The sequence below is a fragment of the Oculina patagonica genome, chromosome 8 (assembly GCF_052425735.1).
Source record: "Oculina patagonica isolate OP01 chromosome 8, crgOcupat, whole genome shotgun sequence".
In the NCBI taxonomy this organism is placed as follows: domain Eukaryota; kingdom Metazoa; phylum Cnidaria; class Anthozoa; order Scleractinia; family Oculinidae; genus Oculina; species Oculina patagonica.
Genome location: NC_135765.1, coordinates 995,451 through 1,009,354, shown reverse-complemented (window position 1 = coordinate 1,009,354; position 13,904 = coordinate 995,451). Strand labels below are relative to the sequence as shown.

Sequence of the window (13,904 nt, the reverse complement as noted above, 5' to 3'; positions counted from 1 at the left end):
GGCATCTGCGCTTGCGTAACTGGTACTTATGCCGATGACGTCACATAATGAGGAACCAAGCCTTCAATGTTATGACGGGATCGAAAATGGCGGCAGATTTGAAAACATCCGCAGAACTGTGCTCCCTTGATTTGCTTGTTTTATACGAAAATGATGGTTTATTTATCAAGTACAGTGATGGTACATCACTAGAGCTGTCTCCTTGTGGATCTGCCTTTCTTCATCGCCAAGCATCCCCGAGTAATTCAGTGATGCGCCAACTCACAAGATTTGTCGTGAGTTCTTTTAGAAGCAAAATTACCGAGGCTGTTAGAATTCGTAATTTGTTTGCAGCCAGACCATACCTCTGCAAGGAACTAACTGATCCACAGAAGCTCAAGGTAACCTGCTCCGATTTCATGGGTCTTCTCTGAACACGACCCAAAATTAAAGTATCAGGGATTGAGATCAGTGAAAACTGAATCCCAAAAAATGAAAAAAAAATACCATCTTTATTATTTACTACGAAAATACATGTTATACCCCATAGTATAAACGACGATCTCTTTTGGAGCCATTGGGACATGCCATATTTTTATCAGAAGCACCCCCTCCCCCCCAACCCCCCATGGAAGGCAATCATCATCACAAGGCCTCTCAGAATATTTTTTTTTTTCAAAGAAGTAGACAAAATTTTGAACCCCTTGTATGTTAACTTTAAAGGTGCCGACAGCAAAAGGCTAGGTTGTCGGAATCATGCCTTGCATGTGGTGGGGAGGGGGGGGGGGGTGCAGATAAAAAATGGATTATCAACATCTCCCATTTTGATTTGGCCTATCACGCATTGCATGACAACTGGGAAAAAACATGCAGCAGTACAGTATGAGTAAACATGATTAGAGTAGTGGAGGAACATGGGTTATAAGTTATAATTATTTTGAGGGGGGCATTAACTCAGTTCAACAGTTCAATAAAGTTGGGAGGCACTGGTCTTGTTTTTTCTTTGAGTTCAACCCTAATGATTGTTAGACCACACTTTACTTTCCAGTGTTAATCTTTTTAGTGATCAACCCTAGGTTGGATACCAAGATGTTACACAGTGCCGTTGGCCTGATCACAACACCACAAACCTTATAACAAAGCTGTCAGATGGTTCAATTTGTGTCACATCTGTAGATAGCCTGGCAAGCCTAACTCTTATGCCACATAGGCAGGCATTTATTGCAAGGTTTCTGGCAGAAGTTAAATATTCCTTGCCTCAGGTAAAGACCTGTCATAATTATCTCACAACCAGTAAATACATTCACACACTATTGTCTCTCTTGGCCTCTCTGTTGATACACAAAAGTGGAGAGGGACAGGGGGGTCTGAACCTCCTGCATCCCGTATCTTTTACTCCCGCTTCCTGCACCCTTAACTCCCACCTCCCAACCCTTTCCTAGTGGTTCTCTCCTCTTTATCCCATATCTATTGCGAAATATAACGAGATGTTGCCAAGTTTTACTTGTTTTCTACAAGGTCTTGCCACCTTCATTGGAAATCCTGCTACCCATCATCCCTTCTCCCGCTTCCCACCCCTTTTCTGCCAGGCTTCTGCCCCCCTGTCCTCCTCCAAACAAAACGTTAAGCTCTCTATCTCTCTAACATTTGTATTCTGATCAATTTACAGAAAGCAAGAAATAAAGAGCCAGATGTTCAACAGCAGAAGCCTTATTTCATTTGGCAAGAACAAATCCACTCATTATTTTCATATCCTGATGCATGGAAGTATCCTCTCCAGCTTGCACTTGATGCTGTAAATAATGAACAAAAATTCACTTCTTGCCATCCTCAAAACACGACAACTTTACCAGCCTCTCTACCAGTGACATGCACTGCTGTTCATCTTCACAAATGGAAAGCTCAGGTCAGAGCAAAATCTGTACAGTTCAATTTTTTTACATTCATGGAAGAGTATCAGTCACAATAGCCCATCTCACGCCTGCTTTTGTGTTCAGCTATTTTTTCCTTTCATCTTTTTCTAAGTTCTCCCTCAACAAACTAGGAGAAAACAGGGACCACTCAGCTTGCAGTCTACAGCATTGAAAAGGGGAGGAGTAGGAAAGAACAGAATTGCTTACAGTCTGTACCTTTCCAACAATAATAAAATATAAAAGCAAATTTTGAACTTGATTCTTTTAATTTAATTTGTATTAATTAAAATAAGGTTACTGTTCTGTCTAAGGTACCCATTGACTCCAGCTCTACAGACTGGGAGTTTTTCGGTCAACCAAACATGAAAGTTATTTGGAAAGATGGTGCATTTTACAGGTCTGTAACAAATTTAATATTGTTCCTAATAAAGTTAAGTTAACAGCTATGTTGTGGTTTAAATTTAACTCTGGTTTAAAACATTTCAAACCAGTTTGATTTTTACTTGCCTGTTCGGGGCAAGTAAAGGATAAAATCCACTAGCCTGACCACAAAATCCACTAGCCTCGGGCTATCGGACATACACTTCTTTGCATGCCGAGCTGACAAATATTCCTTTCATTTGTTATGGTGTGGTGTACATTATGAACATTAAATTTTTATGAAAACACATGATATTTACCCCTGAATGCCTTAGTATGTACAGTAAGTAACTTTCTTTAATTACATATTTGTACTTTTGAAGGATTTTTCGTCAGTCAACTGGCTTGTTTACCATTGAGATTGATCCTGGAGATGGCTCTGTAATGAGGTCACAAACACCAACAGGAAGATACTTTGATCACTGGTTTGTTCAGAAAAATGGCCTTGAGGTATGTAAGCATTTTTCTAAACACACTACTTTAACCAATCAGACACACTGTACAGAAAAAAATAATGACAGATGTCCATCTAGTCTGGCTGGCGGTCATTATTTTTGTTTCAGTTGCTTGACAATCCCAGGATAAAGAATTTATGAAATCATAGTATTTTAATTTGGTCTGCAGGATGTTGAGATTCAAGAGAGAGTTTACTCAGCTGACAAGCCACTTCCAGACAGATTACTTCACAGGACTGAATATTCCATTGGTCGACTTGTAAAGCAGGCAGCAAGGTGGAGTTTTAAGCAAGCATTGTAATGTTGTCTCATGTATTTGCAGTAGTTTGGGGGCCACAGCCCTAGCTCACCAATTTTGTTTCACTATTCTTGCCACATGTGTTTACAATATTAAAAAGCCAATTTTTTTCAGTAAGTTCCCCGTCCCCTCTCCCTTCTGCACAGTGGTAAGCCAAGACACTTCAAACACCATAACATTATTTTGAGGTAATTAGATTTAGATTTTTCACCCACTGCATTTTCTTTATGTTACTTTTTAATTTTGATTTAAGCCTTCCTCTCTGTAAACCCCCCTCCTCACACTCTAAAAAGGAGGCCAGTAAATGCTGCAATAATATACCAGTTTGATAATGAAATAAGTCTGTATTGGTGCAAAAAAAAAAATTTACGCATTCATCATATTTCAGGTACATAGAATTCTTGAACAATGCTGGACAGCAATTAGAAGATCGCTGTTGTTGGAAAGAGGTACAGTATATGTGACAGATGATAACAGCAAAAACTATATACCGGTAGTGACCCCCCCCCCCCCAAGCACATAAAATCTATAGAAGGCCAAATCATGATTGATTTCATGTTTGTTACCAAAATGGAGCAAAACCCTGTTTTAATTAATGATCGTTCTACTTTATTTTTTTAATTGTTGATCCAGTCTAATAAATTATTGACATTATAAAACTGATTGGCAGGCATTGAAATCTTCGACTTCTTTGACCGAGTCTCAGTCACATCATCAAGCACATGTTGTGGACATGGCAGATGTACCCGGCACAGGACGTTTCAAGGCTTACTCAAATGGAAATGTCAATGTGGTGTTTAGTGACAGAACAATCCTAGATATAAGAAATTCAACTGACAACAAAGAAAATGTACTTGAGAATTGCTGGTGTCAGCTTGTTCTTCCAAATGGTAATGTTCAGCACTTTAGACTGGTAGATACTGAACAGTGTGGCGCATATGAACAGTAAGTAATCTTGCAAACAATACTTTAATTTAGCCTTTTTACCCCCCAAAATATTAGTCCTATACGCTGTATGAGGCCCCGTGCACACTGATCTGGGTAAATTTGAAAACACATCTTTTTTTTCTCCCGTTAGGCCAACCATCCACACTGAACTGGCCTTTTCAGTCACCCAAAACGGTTCTTTTCAAAACTGCTCTCCAAAGTGGGTATCATTTTCAAACCTTTTCACGCTGCGTTTTCAAATTAATTTTACCCGGGTCAGTGTGGACGGGGCCTGATTGTCACAGGACAAAGTTTTTTTAATTTGATTAATTTGATTTGGAAGAAGTATGACATCCATTTTAGTACGAAAAAAAAGGGGAGTATATTCCCAATGCCGTTTTGTTTCAAATGTTGCACCTTGACTGTTTTGTGACATTAATTTGGTGTTAAATTAAGACAATATCACCTACATGTAGTTGATGATTTACTTGATTCTCATTACCTGACTGCTTGACATTGTATTGAAATCATAAGGAGAAATTAGATAATGATCACTCTTGCAACACTGATATCAATTACACAGGTACATACAGACAGCACTGCACTGGGCAGAATGGGTGAAGGCCACACCCTCACAGAGAAGAACGTTTTACAAAGACACAATATGGGACCCTGAGAAAAGAAGGTGAGCAGTTTTTGTTGTTTTATTTTTTGTCTTTTATTTCTTTTAAGACCACTGATATTCAACATCCTAAATCGCCCCTAGCTTTGTGAGGTTCTGTGAATGTCAAATTTCTAGTCTTTGTATTCCTGTACTTTTATCACAATACACATACCAGAAGGGATTGGAAATTCCTGGGGGTGGGAGGGATCTCAAAGGCCAAAACCTTTAAGGAAAATCAAATGCATCGTATAAAGCTTAACTGAAATTTCCAGATGGGTGGGGGTGGGGGGTCTTAGGAAAAATCCCTTTCTTGGGGGAAGGTATGGTTAGTGTGTGGAACTACACATTGGTTGTACTAAATTCCTGTTCAATATGTTACCTGTGTTAACTCTTCAAGCTACTAATGTGTATAAATTTCTACTTTTTTATAAACAGGGCTGTTGATGTTGAAGTAGAAAAAACAAAAAGATTTAACTGTATCCTTTACTGGTCCTAGTCACAAATGTTACTTATAGTACCCCTAGTGACAATTCTTTTTCTTACAATGTTATTTTATTCAAGTCTTTGTGATCCTTAATTCCAAGAATGAATTTTACTTCAGATATTCATAATCAACAAACTGTTGCAAATTTCACACAAAGAACACTGCTGGACACCAACAATTCTACAAAGGTGATTACTGATTTTATTCAGTTTGCTACTGTTGTTTACTCCCAAAAGCTATTATTTTTAGAATATAGGAAAATACGTTTTTAGGCATTATTTATTTAAATTTCTAACACTAGTTGTCACCTATTTTCCATGTACCTAGTCTACTTATCAATGTTTTTCTTTTCTTAATTTTCTTCAGGAGGACCTTGGAGGCGACAACTTGGATTCTGTGAACATCCCAGGTCTTCCAGACAGAGAAACAATGATCAAGAGTGTTCTAGAACAAACTAATAAAACCATAGATGACATTGATGGTCTACTAACCACATTAAAATGTTCCTCTCAAAATATTCACTAAAAATATACACGTAACTTTTCACTAAAATTAAATATTTAAAAACTACTAAATTTTCAGATAATTATGAAAATGCACTAAAAAATAGGCCATTTCCAAGTTACCCTTTGCCTCTGTTTTAAAACGAGTGTAAGTGCGAAACCATTCAAATGAAAATGAGTTTGATTTGCATGAAAATTGGCCTGTAGGCGAAACTCATTTTCATATGAATGGTTTCGCACGTAGACTCGTCATGAAACAGAGGCAAAGGGTAACTCGGAAATGGCCTATTAATATTAAAGGGGTTCCAAAGCAAAAATAATAATTAATATTATAAATTATTCAGGGCTCAAAGACATAGAACTAAAAAAAAACACTTGCTTTGCAGACCCAGAACACACTAAACATTTTTTTGTACTCTGAAATATTGCCCAAGCTATGGCAAGTTTGTGAATATGACATCTAAGTTTGAATTTATTCTCTTTGCAAGAGTCTCAAAAATAAAAACATGGTTTGGAAAAGCATGGAAAACAATCCCTGGATATGCATTTAGAAATTGGCTATACTTCTAGTGTATAAGGTCAACATAAACATGTTGTTCTCTTGATGTACATATTTCCTGGTAATAACATGGTCATATATAAATGACACAATCAATAAAGCTTAAAACTGAGGCACTTTGTTTCAGTTTCAACCTACTGTACATGATATCCTATATCTGAAGTTGTTGCTATTTGTGCAAACAAGCAAACCTTTTTTCTTATATGATTAAAAACAAGTTGTTATCTAACCTACATGTAGATCATGGCATTCCATCTTTTTCTCAGCGGGGATATATCTAAGAGCCGGCTGCTGGCTAATTTCACTGACTGAAAGAGAGCTTTTGACCGCCTGAAATTTCACTAGAAAACAAGACTTGGCATAATTTTGAAAATATGAAGACCAGAAAAGCCGGCTGGGCTTTTTTTAATGTTCTTAGCTACATCCCTGTCTCAGGCTGTCTAGTCAAGTCTCTCCTTCTGATTGGAGTCTCCAGTAAGGAAACACAAATCAGAATGCACTTGTCAAGCTAACAAGAGGTTTAAGTTGTAGTACAAGAGGCAGCATAGTTGCAGTATATTTATCGTTTCTTCTTCCTGGTTGTTGTCATAGTAATATTGGTGAACTTAGCTTCCATTTCCTTCCAAGAGTGCCACAATAATAGAAGAGGAATGACGACCCAGAGTCCATTGAAAAACACTAAATAACACCACAGATACAAAGCAGTGCTTGTGTCCAAACTTGGGCTGCCTGTCAGCCATTCTGGACAGAAGGTCATCCAACCTAGCAAACAACAAGGTGTACTTAGTTAGCACGATTCAAATAACAAGTTGTAATACATGTCTTGCAAAACCTGGCAAAGGTAGGGAAGGGGTACATTTCTTGAAAGGTGTGGCTGAAAATGTTTGCAGACTGAAATGGGTTAATTTTGCCTACCCTGTACATAGCTAAACTTGATGGAATGAGTTCCACTACTTTAGCTATGACAATGGATTTCTCTCTTAGTACCCTTATTGGCATTGACTTCGAAATTCAGTAATGGTACATACACGAAGAACTATAGAGATTCTTAGGTTTTGTTTCATGTTCTGCACATAAGTAACAACCAGTCAGAGACTTTTTTGCTCATTTGCGACCGATGATATCTCAAATGTCACTTTCCGCGTGGTAGTATGTTATATGTCTACATTGCAGTAAATCATGATTGTGGGAGCAAAAACTGCGATCGGACCACGAGCCGGCAAACCAGTCGTTGGAGCAAACGGCGCCGAAACCGTGGAAGGATGCGTCGGTTTGGAAATAAACGGGCTGACGATAATCTAGCATCATGCTGCGGCCGTTGAATGTGACGAGGAATGTTTTCCACCACAATAGATCTGCGCGAAATTGCGTGGAAAGACGAGAACGATGGGATGGAAGCCTAAGTTTGTTTATACAATCGATGACCCGACGAAGAAAAGTGCGACCTCCATGCACGACGTGGCAAGCAAAGTTTAATGATCCTGCGAGGGATTGAAGTTGACGCTTGGAGGCGGAGACTTTGTTAGAAAAGGACGCAATGAGCGTGTTTAGCTGGTCTAACTTGTCGGACGGAAGACGAAGAGACATAGTAGTAGAGTCAAGTTCGATTCCTAGGAAAGTGACACGTTGGCTTGGAGAAACAACCTTCTTCCAGCTGACATTAAACCCGAGTAAATGTAGCAGTCTGATAAGAGTGATAAGACCTTGTTGACACTCAGCGTGCGTGTTTCCGATGATAAGGAAATCGTCTAAGTAGTTGACAACAGATTGAAAACCGCGTCTCGCCATCATCCGAACAATGGCATTAGATAAACGATTGAAAATTGCGGGGGCGCACGAAACACCGAAACAGAGTCTGTTGTCGACAAAATATTGGTAACGAGAAGGGTCATGTTGACCAAACATCCAGCGAAATCCTTGCAGCTGACGATGAGGGGGAAAGACAGGCACCCAACGCCAGGCAGACTCGATATCGACGATAGCGTAGAAACAGTTGCTAGTCGAAACTGACACAGCGGTGTCTATAGAGTTCATGCGAAAGGACTCAAGGTCACGTTTGATGTAATCGTTCAACGAAGATCCATGCGGTCGGCTACAATCCGTGATCGGGCGGGATTTACCCGAGTCTTTCTTGGGAACGCGGCCAATTGGATGGATGCATTGTGGTTTGGTGGTTACTTGAGAAATACGGCCTAGAGCAAGCTCATTTAAGAAAAGCTGGTCCATTTTCGGGCTTAAATTCAGAACACGTGGCACTGGAATAGTTATCATTAACATAGCTGTCAATACAGGAGGTGTCAGATTCCGGGATAAGCTTAAACCCGTGACGCAAACCATCGAGAATGAAAGAACGGTCCGGGTCGTGTAAAAGTTCATTTTCCCAAGCGTGGAAATTCAAAGGACAGTCCTCAAGCGGAGAGGAATTAACAAAAGACGAGACCTCAAGCGGGGCTTTTGCGTAGTCTTCAACTGAGGGAGTTAATAAAGGTCATTGTTTCTGGGTGCTAGACCCCGTGGCGCCAGGGCAGGACTTTCCTTTGTGTTGTTGGGAACAATGAATGCAAACATGCTTATACCGACAGGACTGAGGGTTGGGGCACCCATTGGGACTAAAATTCCACCTAAAACAGAACTCATCGGTTACTGGTTGATGGTTGGCTGACTTGTGACCATCCGTAGAATTAATGCGCGTACTTAGAGACGGCGTGGGTCGTAGCGCGACGGCAGCATCAAAATACTGAGCGCTCAAATCATCCACATTTGTTCCCCAGCAGAAGTTGTCGCGCGTTTTAGTTGCCCGGTAGTCTTGGTCGAAGGCAAGAATCGCCTTAGTTTGAAATCTGGTGCCTTTGATGGCCAAAAACTTGAGATACTTTAGGTAATCCGAGGCTTCCCCGGGCTTTTTGGCCATAAGCGACTCGAGAATTTTGAAGTTTGCCAACATAAATTGCGCAAATGTTAATTGGAGAGGCTTAAGCTGTTTTCCATCAGGGCCGTAAATTAGGTCTGAAGGTAGTAAAGGCTTACCTTCAGATCCAGTAGATTCACTTGACTTAGAAACAGCTTGGGCGTCTGCTTGAACTTGTTCGGCAGAATTGAAGTGTTGACTGTCGCTGGGAGTCGCGGGAGGGGCTGTTTTCGACTCGTTAAACTCCGCTTCAATTTTAGCTAGCTCGTCTGCGAGTTTGAAGGGTTGTAGCGACACCTCTGGTGAAGTAGACCCCGGTAAACTTGGTGCTAGGTCGGTAGACAAGTCCGAGGACTTGTTCAGGGTGGCGATGACCCGGCGTAAAATGATTTTGTGCCCCACCACGAGGCGCATATCGGATAGATCCTGCTCTGTTATACCAGCGAGGATGGATTCCGATGTAACGTGGTGCTCCGCGAGTACTTCCACGAGGGCCGCAGGAATGTCATGCTTGGAACAAAACCTGTTGAGCCAAGGGGAACAGTCCCCCGTTTGGTCGGCCTTTTTGGAAGAACGCTTAGACTTAGGAGGCATAATGGATCATAAAAGCAAAACGTGTACAATGCAGACGAAGGCGGACTGAAACTAATAGGATATAAATGTCTTGCGCACGTGTCCACAGCACAGTCAATGATTAACCATTTGGAGCTCCGTATTATAATGCCATTGGATGGAATCCAATACCTAACATTCACAGTATATTATAGCCATACCTCCATACAGCTCACAAACACAAAGAGTTATCTGTAGAAAGTGTCTGTTTAAAAGAAAAATGCAATAGGTTTTGTTATCATTCAGGGGCCAGTTACTCAATATCTGACAGCACTGTGGATCTCATTAGTCTTGTCAGCTAGTCAGGGCTAAAGACCAAGGATGTAGCTAAGAGTCAGTTACTGGAAAATTTACTAGAAAAGATAAGATAATTTCGAAGGTATAAAGACCAGAATCTGAGACAACTAGGCTTGTTAATGAGCTAGGTCAGTTTTTTCTCTTAGTTAAATCCCTGAAAGACCTTGAAACATTCCTTTAGGGTTTGTATGGGAATAGAGGCAAATAACAATAATTTACAATCACGTCCAGAAACTTGGGGGGGGGGGGCAACTCCATTTTGGTTGTGGTCCAAACTCATCACTAGATCATGACACACTAGTCCATGCAGGGACAAAATATCTGCTGCTGTGCTATGAGAGCTGTCTGACCCTACCCCTTTAAAAAAAAGCTGTACTCCCTCTGGCATCCTATTGGGCCACCAGATCTGACAGATAAATCAGACAACTTTCTTCCACAACATCTTTCCTTAAGCTTTCAAAAACAAACCAAAAAGGTGGATGGTTTTACCATAAAGAGTCATATTTACCTGTAGTGCTTGTTATAAGAAATAGCATAGACCAACAACAGAGCTAGTGGTCCTGTTAAAACAACTGTGAGAATCTCTAAAGAAACAACTGTCGGGTCAGAATACAGCCACCTTGAATCTGCTTTGCCATACTCTTTCCCTGAAAAAAGAAATTGTGGTGGACAATCAAAGACCTGATTACTGCCGTAATAAATCGTTAGACTTGTGTTTCGCAATAAATTGAATTTAATAACTCAACTTTACATGTGTTCATCTCAACTCAACAAAGTCCAAAGTGTTCCACCATGTTCAACCTACATACTCGACATTCAGACCTCGTGCTACAAAATTGCAAAACTCGTGTTACAGGTTCTAAACGTGCTAACATGAAAGTGAGGCTGTTATGACAACTGCAACCCTGTGACTATTAAGCCTGGCTTACATTAGTGATATAACAACACAAAGAAAAGAACAGTTTTTGTTATGTTATGTTGTTTACACTGGTAACATAAAACGTCAACAACACAAGGTGTTATTTTGCATTTGTGGGACCTCACTGTTATGTCATTGTGTCAGAGTGAACCAGCCTTTATTGTACAGAAAATAGTTTAAGACTAATGTAAACTCCACTGTCCTTTTCTAAATTAGACTGTCCACAGCCTCTCGATTTTTCAACGCAAATAAAGCAAAGGAAGCGAGCGCGAAGCACGAGCGCGTGGGGGGAGGGGGGCGGGAAGCGAGCGAAGGAAAAATAGAGAGGCTGTAGACATCTTTGAATAAAAGTGGAAGTATTAGACTCCTGCCCTTGTCATCGCCTTGTAATTTACAACTCCGCCACTTGACCTTTCAATTAAATCGGACCAATAAAATTTGAGCGGTAAAGTGCTTGTTTAATTGACTGCAAGTGTCAGTTTACAAAACAGCTACACGTGTGGTGACAACAACACGTGAGTTTTTATTTCGGTGTTGAGGATGTCGTCTGAGACGACTTCTTCAACCCCCAAAAAACCTGCAAAAAGAGGCAGAAAGCCGAAATCAAGCGGTCCCTCCGATTTTTGCAGAATATGCGGGTGATCGTTCGCGATTCTCTTGGGGAACTTCGGCAAGACATCGTACATCTCTACGAAAAATTTATTTGTCGAGCCAAAACGCAAAGGTGTTTTACGGCGAAAGATGGCAGACGTCAGTAGAGTGTGTTCATCTTGTGCATCTAAAGCTAGAAGTGCAGCAAGCAATGTTGAATTAATAAAGAAATCTCTAGCGCGACCGACAGATGGCGTAGAATCTCCTACAAGGCAAGTTGATTGTGACCAGCGATTCAAAAGAATGTCACGTTCGCCTCACATGTCTTCGGCGAGGCAATAGTTATGCCGGCCAAGTGATTAAATTTGATCATTCATGATTCTTTTTAGCGGCGAAACAACAACATTCCCATCTTCTTGCATTTGTTTCGCCGTAGCACAGTCGGTAAAATTCCAATTACGTCCTTCGAACAAAGAAGGTGGCGAACAGCCTCTTTCTGACCTTTCTGCTCGTCTTTGAGCGACGAAACGTTTTGAAATTTCTCCAACGAGCATTCCAATAATCGATCCATCGCAAATCACAGCATGTCAATAGTGATGACAACTCGAGCAACCGCAAGACGCCGCCTGCAAGCAATCATGATCGGCCGTTGTCAAGGTGATGACACTTTTGCCACCTTTCAACCAATGGGAATTTTCCGTTTCTGGAGAAACGGGAAATTCAATATTCAATATTTTCCCCGCCCCCCACCCCCTTGCTTCTTCCGTTTTGCGCTGGCGTCCAGTTCTTTCGCCGTTCTCACCACGCGCTCATCGATCGAAAAAAAACACGCAAAAATAGAGGGCTGTGGACAGTCTATTTCTAAATTTTTCACTTGAAAACTCCCAAAATACTTATTAATAAAATTGACTGTTTGGTGGGTTTGTTCAAGATATTTTGAAAAGGCCTTTTAATACCTAACTGCAATTTTGCCCTTACCTTTTGGATACTCCAACTCATCAAATTTTTTTACCCTTTTATATACCTACATCCCAAAAAAGGTACCCCTTTCTGGTGGAGCCTCTCTGTACAACAGTCCACCACAGGGAGTACCCCCTCCTCCCCCCAGTGGGGCATGACCCAGTCACTATGTACAAAATCAGCCATGCAGGGCCACAATATGATGCAATAGTCTTCCAGAATCAAAGTGACTTTCACCAGTCAAGCTTGGCATTCCTTTGTATTGGATGATGTCACATTGCATACCTTGTCGCCTACATGGCTGTTTCTGATTTTGGACTTCTGGGCCGGGTTGTTCGAAAGACGATTAACGCTAACCCAGGATTAAAAGATGATCAAGATTTTAATTTCTCTTGTTTTAAAGAGTTTCCCAAGGCTAATATTTTGTTAAGTTTGAGATCGGTCCATGTCAAAACTGTGGGACAGAAAATATTAACAGAAAACCTCAACGAAATTATAAAAAATTGAAATTGAATTTCACGCTAATCCTGGATTAGCTTAATCGTGCTTTGAACAACCGGGCCCTGGTCCAGGAAAGGCAAAGTCCCTCATGGTGCTTCATTACAGAATCTTAAATTTTTTTTAAACCTGTGAAAATTTTACAATTTAATTAAAATACTCACACACTTCAGCCATGATGTGGTTTGAGTTATTGACTGATCCAGTAAGTGAGAAGTAAACAAATGGTCCTTCCTAAGAAACAGTTTAATGGATCACTGCTTTGTTAGCAAACTTACAGTAAAAAAGGAAAATAAGGGTCTAGGCTTTCTGGGTCTTAGTTTTCCAGGGGTCTTAGGTTTTCAGGTCTTAGGTCTCTGGACATTCGTGAAAATGTTACCATTGTCAGCTGCATGTTATGAATTTTATAGGGTTCTACACCTCTCAAGGGTATCAGGTCACCCCCCCCCCCCCACCCCCACCCCCATTCTTCATGGGTTTTACCTCGAAGTCGATTAGGATTTGTCTCCTTTATAACCCAAAGCTCAAGTTTGGGAATAGCTAATGCGGAACATACAATACACTAAGTTAACTTTTGATATTTTTCAATTCCAATCGCTCACCGCATGTTTTTTAATAGGCCTCAGGGGACATCGCAGGGTGTCAAACGATTCAAATAAAACAGGCCTTCACACGTACCAGTGAAAAATGTGTCATCGCATCATAAAACAGCCACGCAATAATCCACTTCTCCAATGTTGGAAGCTTGCGGCCAACAAAAAACGCCAACATTATCGCTACAAAACTTTGCAGAAATGTAAACGAAAGGCTTGCTATTGTAGTTGCATTTGTCTCGACAAAAGTCCAAAAGCCCGCCATTTTACTGATCTGCACTGCCCACTTCATGTACAAGGTACTGAAAATGACATAATTAGGTG

At 40.6% G+C, this 13,904-nt stretch overlaps 2 protein-coding genes across 2 annotated transcripts; one reads left to right on the top strand and one right to left on the bottom strand.

The window, feature by feature from the left end:
- The first annotated feature begins 2 nt into the window (after positions 1-2).
- LOC144661957 (uncharacterized protein C5orf34 homolog) lies at positions 3-6,332 on the top strand. The gene is made up of 12 exons (XM_078522677.1): positions 3-380; positions 1,056-1,241; positions 1,649-1,885; positions 2,204-2,289; positions 2,636-2,762; positions 2,937-3,043; positions 3,454-3,514; positions 3,736-4,010; positions 4,576-4,677; positions 5,092-5,132; positions 5,258-5,328; positions 5,507-6,332. Exons 1-12 carry the CDS (start codon positions 48-50, stop codon positions 5,663-5,665), a joined length of 1,785 nt encoding a protein of 594 aa, XP_078378803.1. The 5' UTR covers positions 3-47; the 3' UTR covers positions 5,666-6,332.
- LOC144661981 (emopamil-binding protein-like) lies at positions 6,138-13,885 on the bottom strand. The gene is made up of 5 exons (XM_078522715.1): positions 13,666-13,885; positions 13,152-13,221; positions 10,528-10,666; positions 9,884-9,927; positions 6,138-6,964 (listed from the first exon to the last, which is right to left on the bottom strand). Exons 1-5 carry the CDS (start codon positions 13,870-13,872, stop codon positions 6,762-6,764), a joined length of 663 nt encoding a protein of 220 aa, XP_078378841.1. The 5' UTR covers positions 13,873-13,885; the 3' UTR covers positions 6,138-6,761.
- Positions 13,886-13,904: the final 19 nt, after the last annotated feature.

What these genes read in the sequence shown, in the direction of transcription:
- LOC144661957 (XM_078522677.1), top strand. Translation starts at nt 48, where the DNA reads ATGAGGAACCAAGCCTTCAATGTTATGACGGGATCGAAAATGGCGGCA. An exon ending in AAAGATGGTGCATTTTACAG is followed by an intron (nt 2,290 to 2,635) that starts GTCTGTAACAAA and finishes GTACTTTTGAAG; the next exon opens with GATTTTTCGTCAGTCAACTG. An exon ending in ACACCAACAATTCTACAAAG is followed by an intron (nt 5,329 to 5,506) that starts GTGATTACTGAT and finishes AATTTTCTTCAG; the next exon opens with GAGGACCTTGGAGGCGACAA.
- LOC144661981 (XM_078522715.1), bottom strand. Translation starts at nt 13,872, where the DNA reads ATGAAGTGGGCAGTGCAGATCAGTAAAATGGCGGGCTTTTGGACTTTT. An exon ending in CCACATCATGGCTGAAGTGT is followed by an intron (nt 10,667 to 13,151) that starts GTGAGTATTTTA and finishes TTCTTTTTTCAG; the next exon opens with GGAAAGAGTATGGCAAAGCA. An exon ending in TGTTTGTGAGCTGTATGGAG is followed by an intron (nt 6,965 to 9,883) that starts GTATGGCTATAA and finishes GTTGTTTGCTAG; the next exon opens with GTTGGATGACCTTCTGTCCA.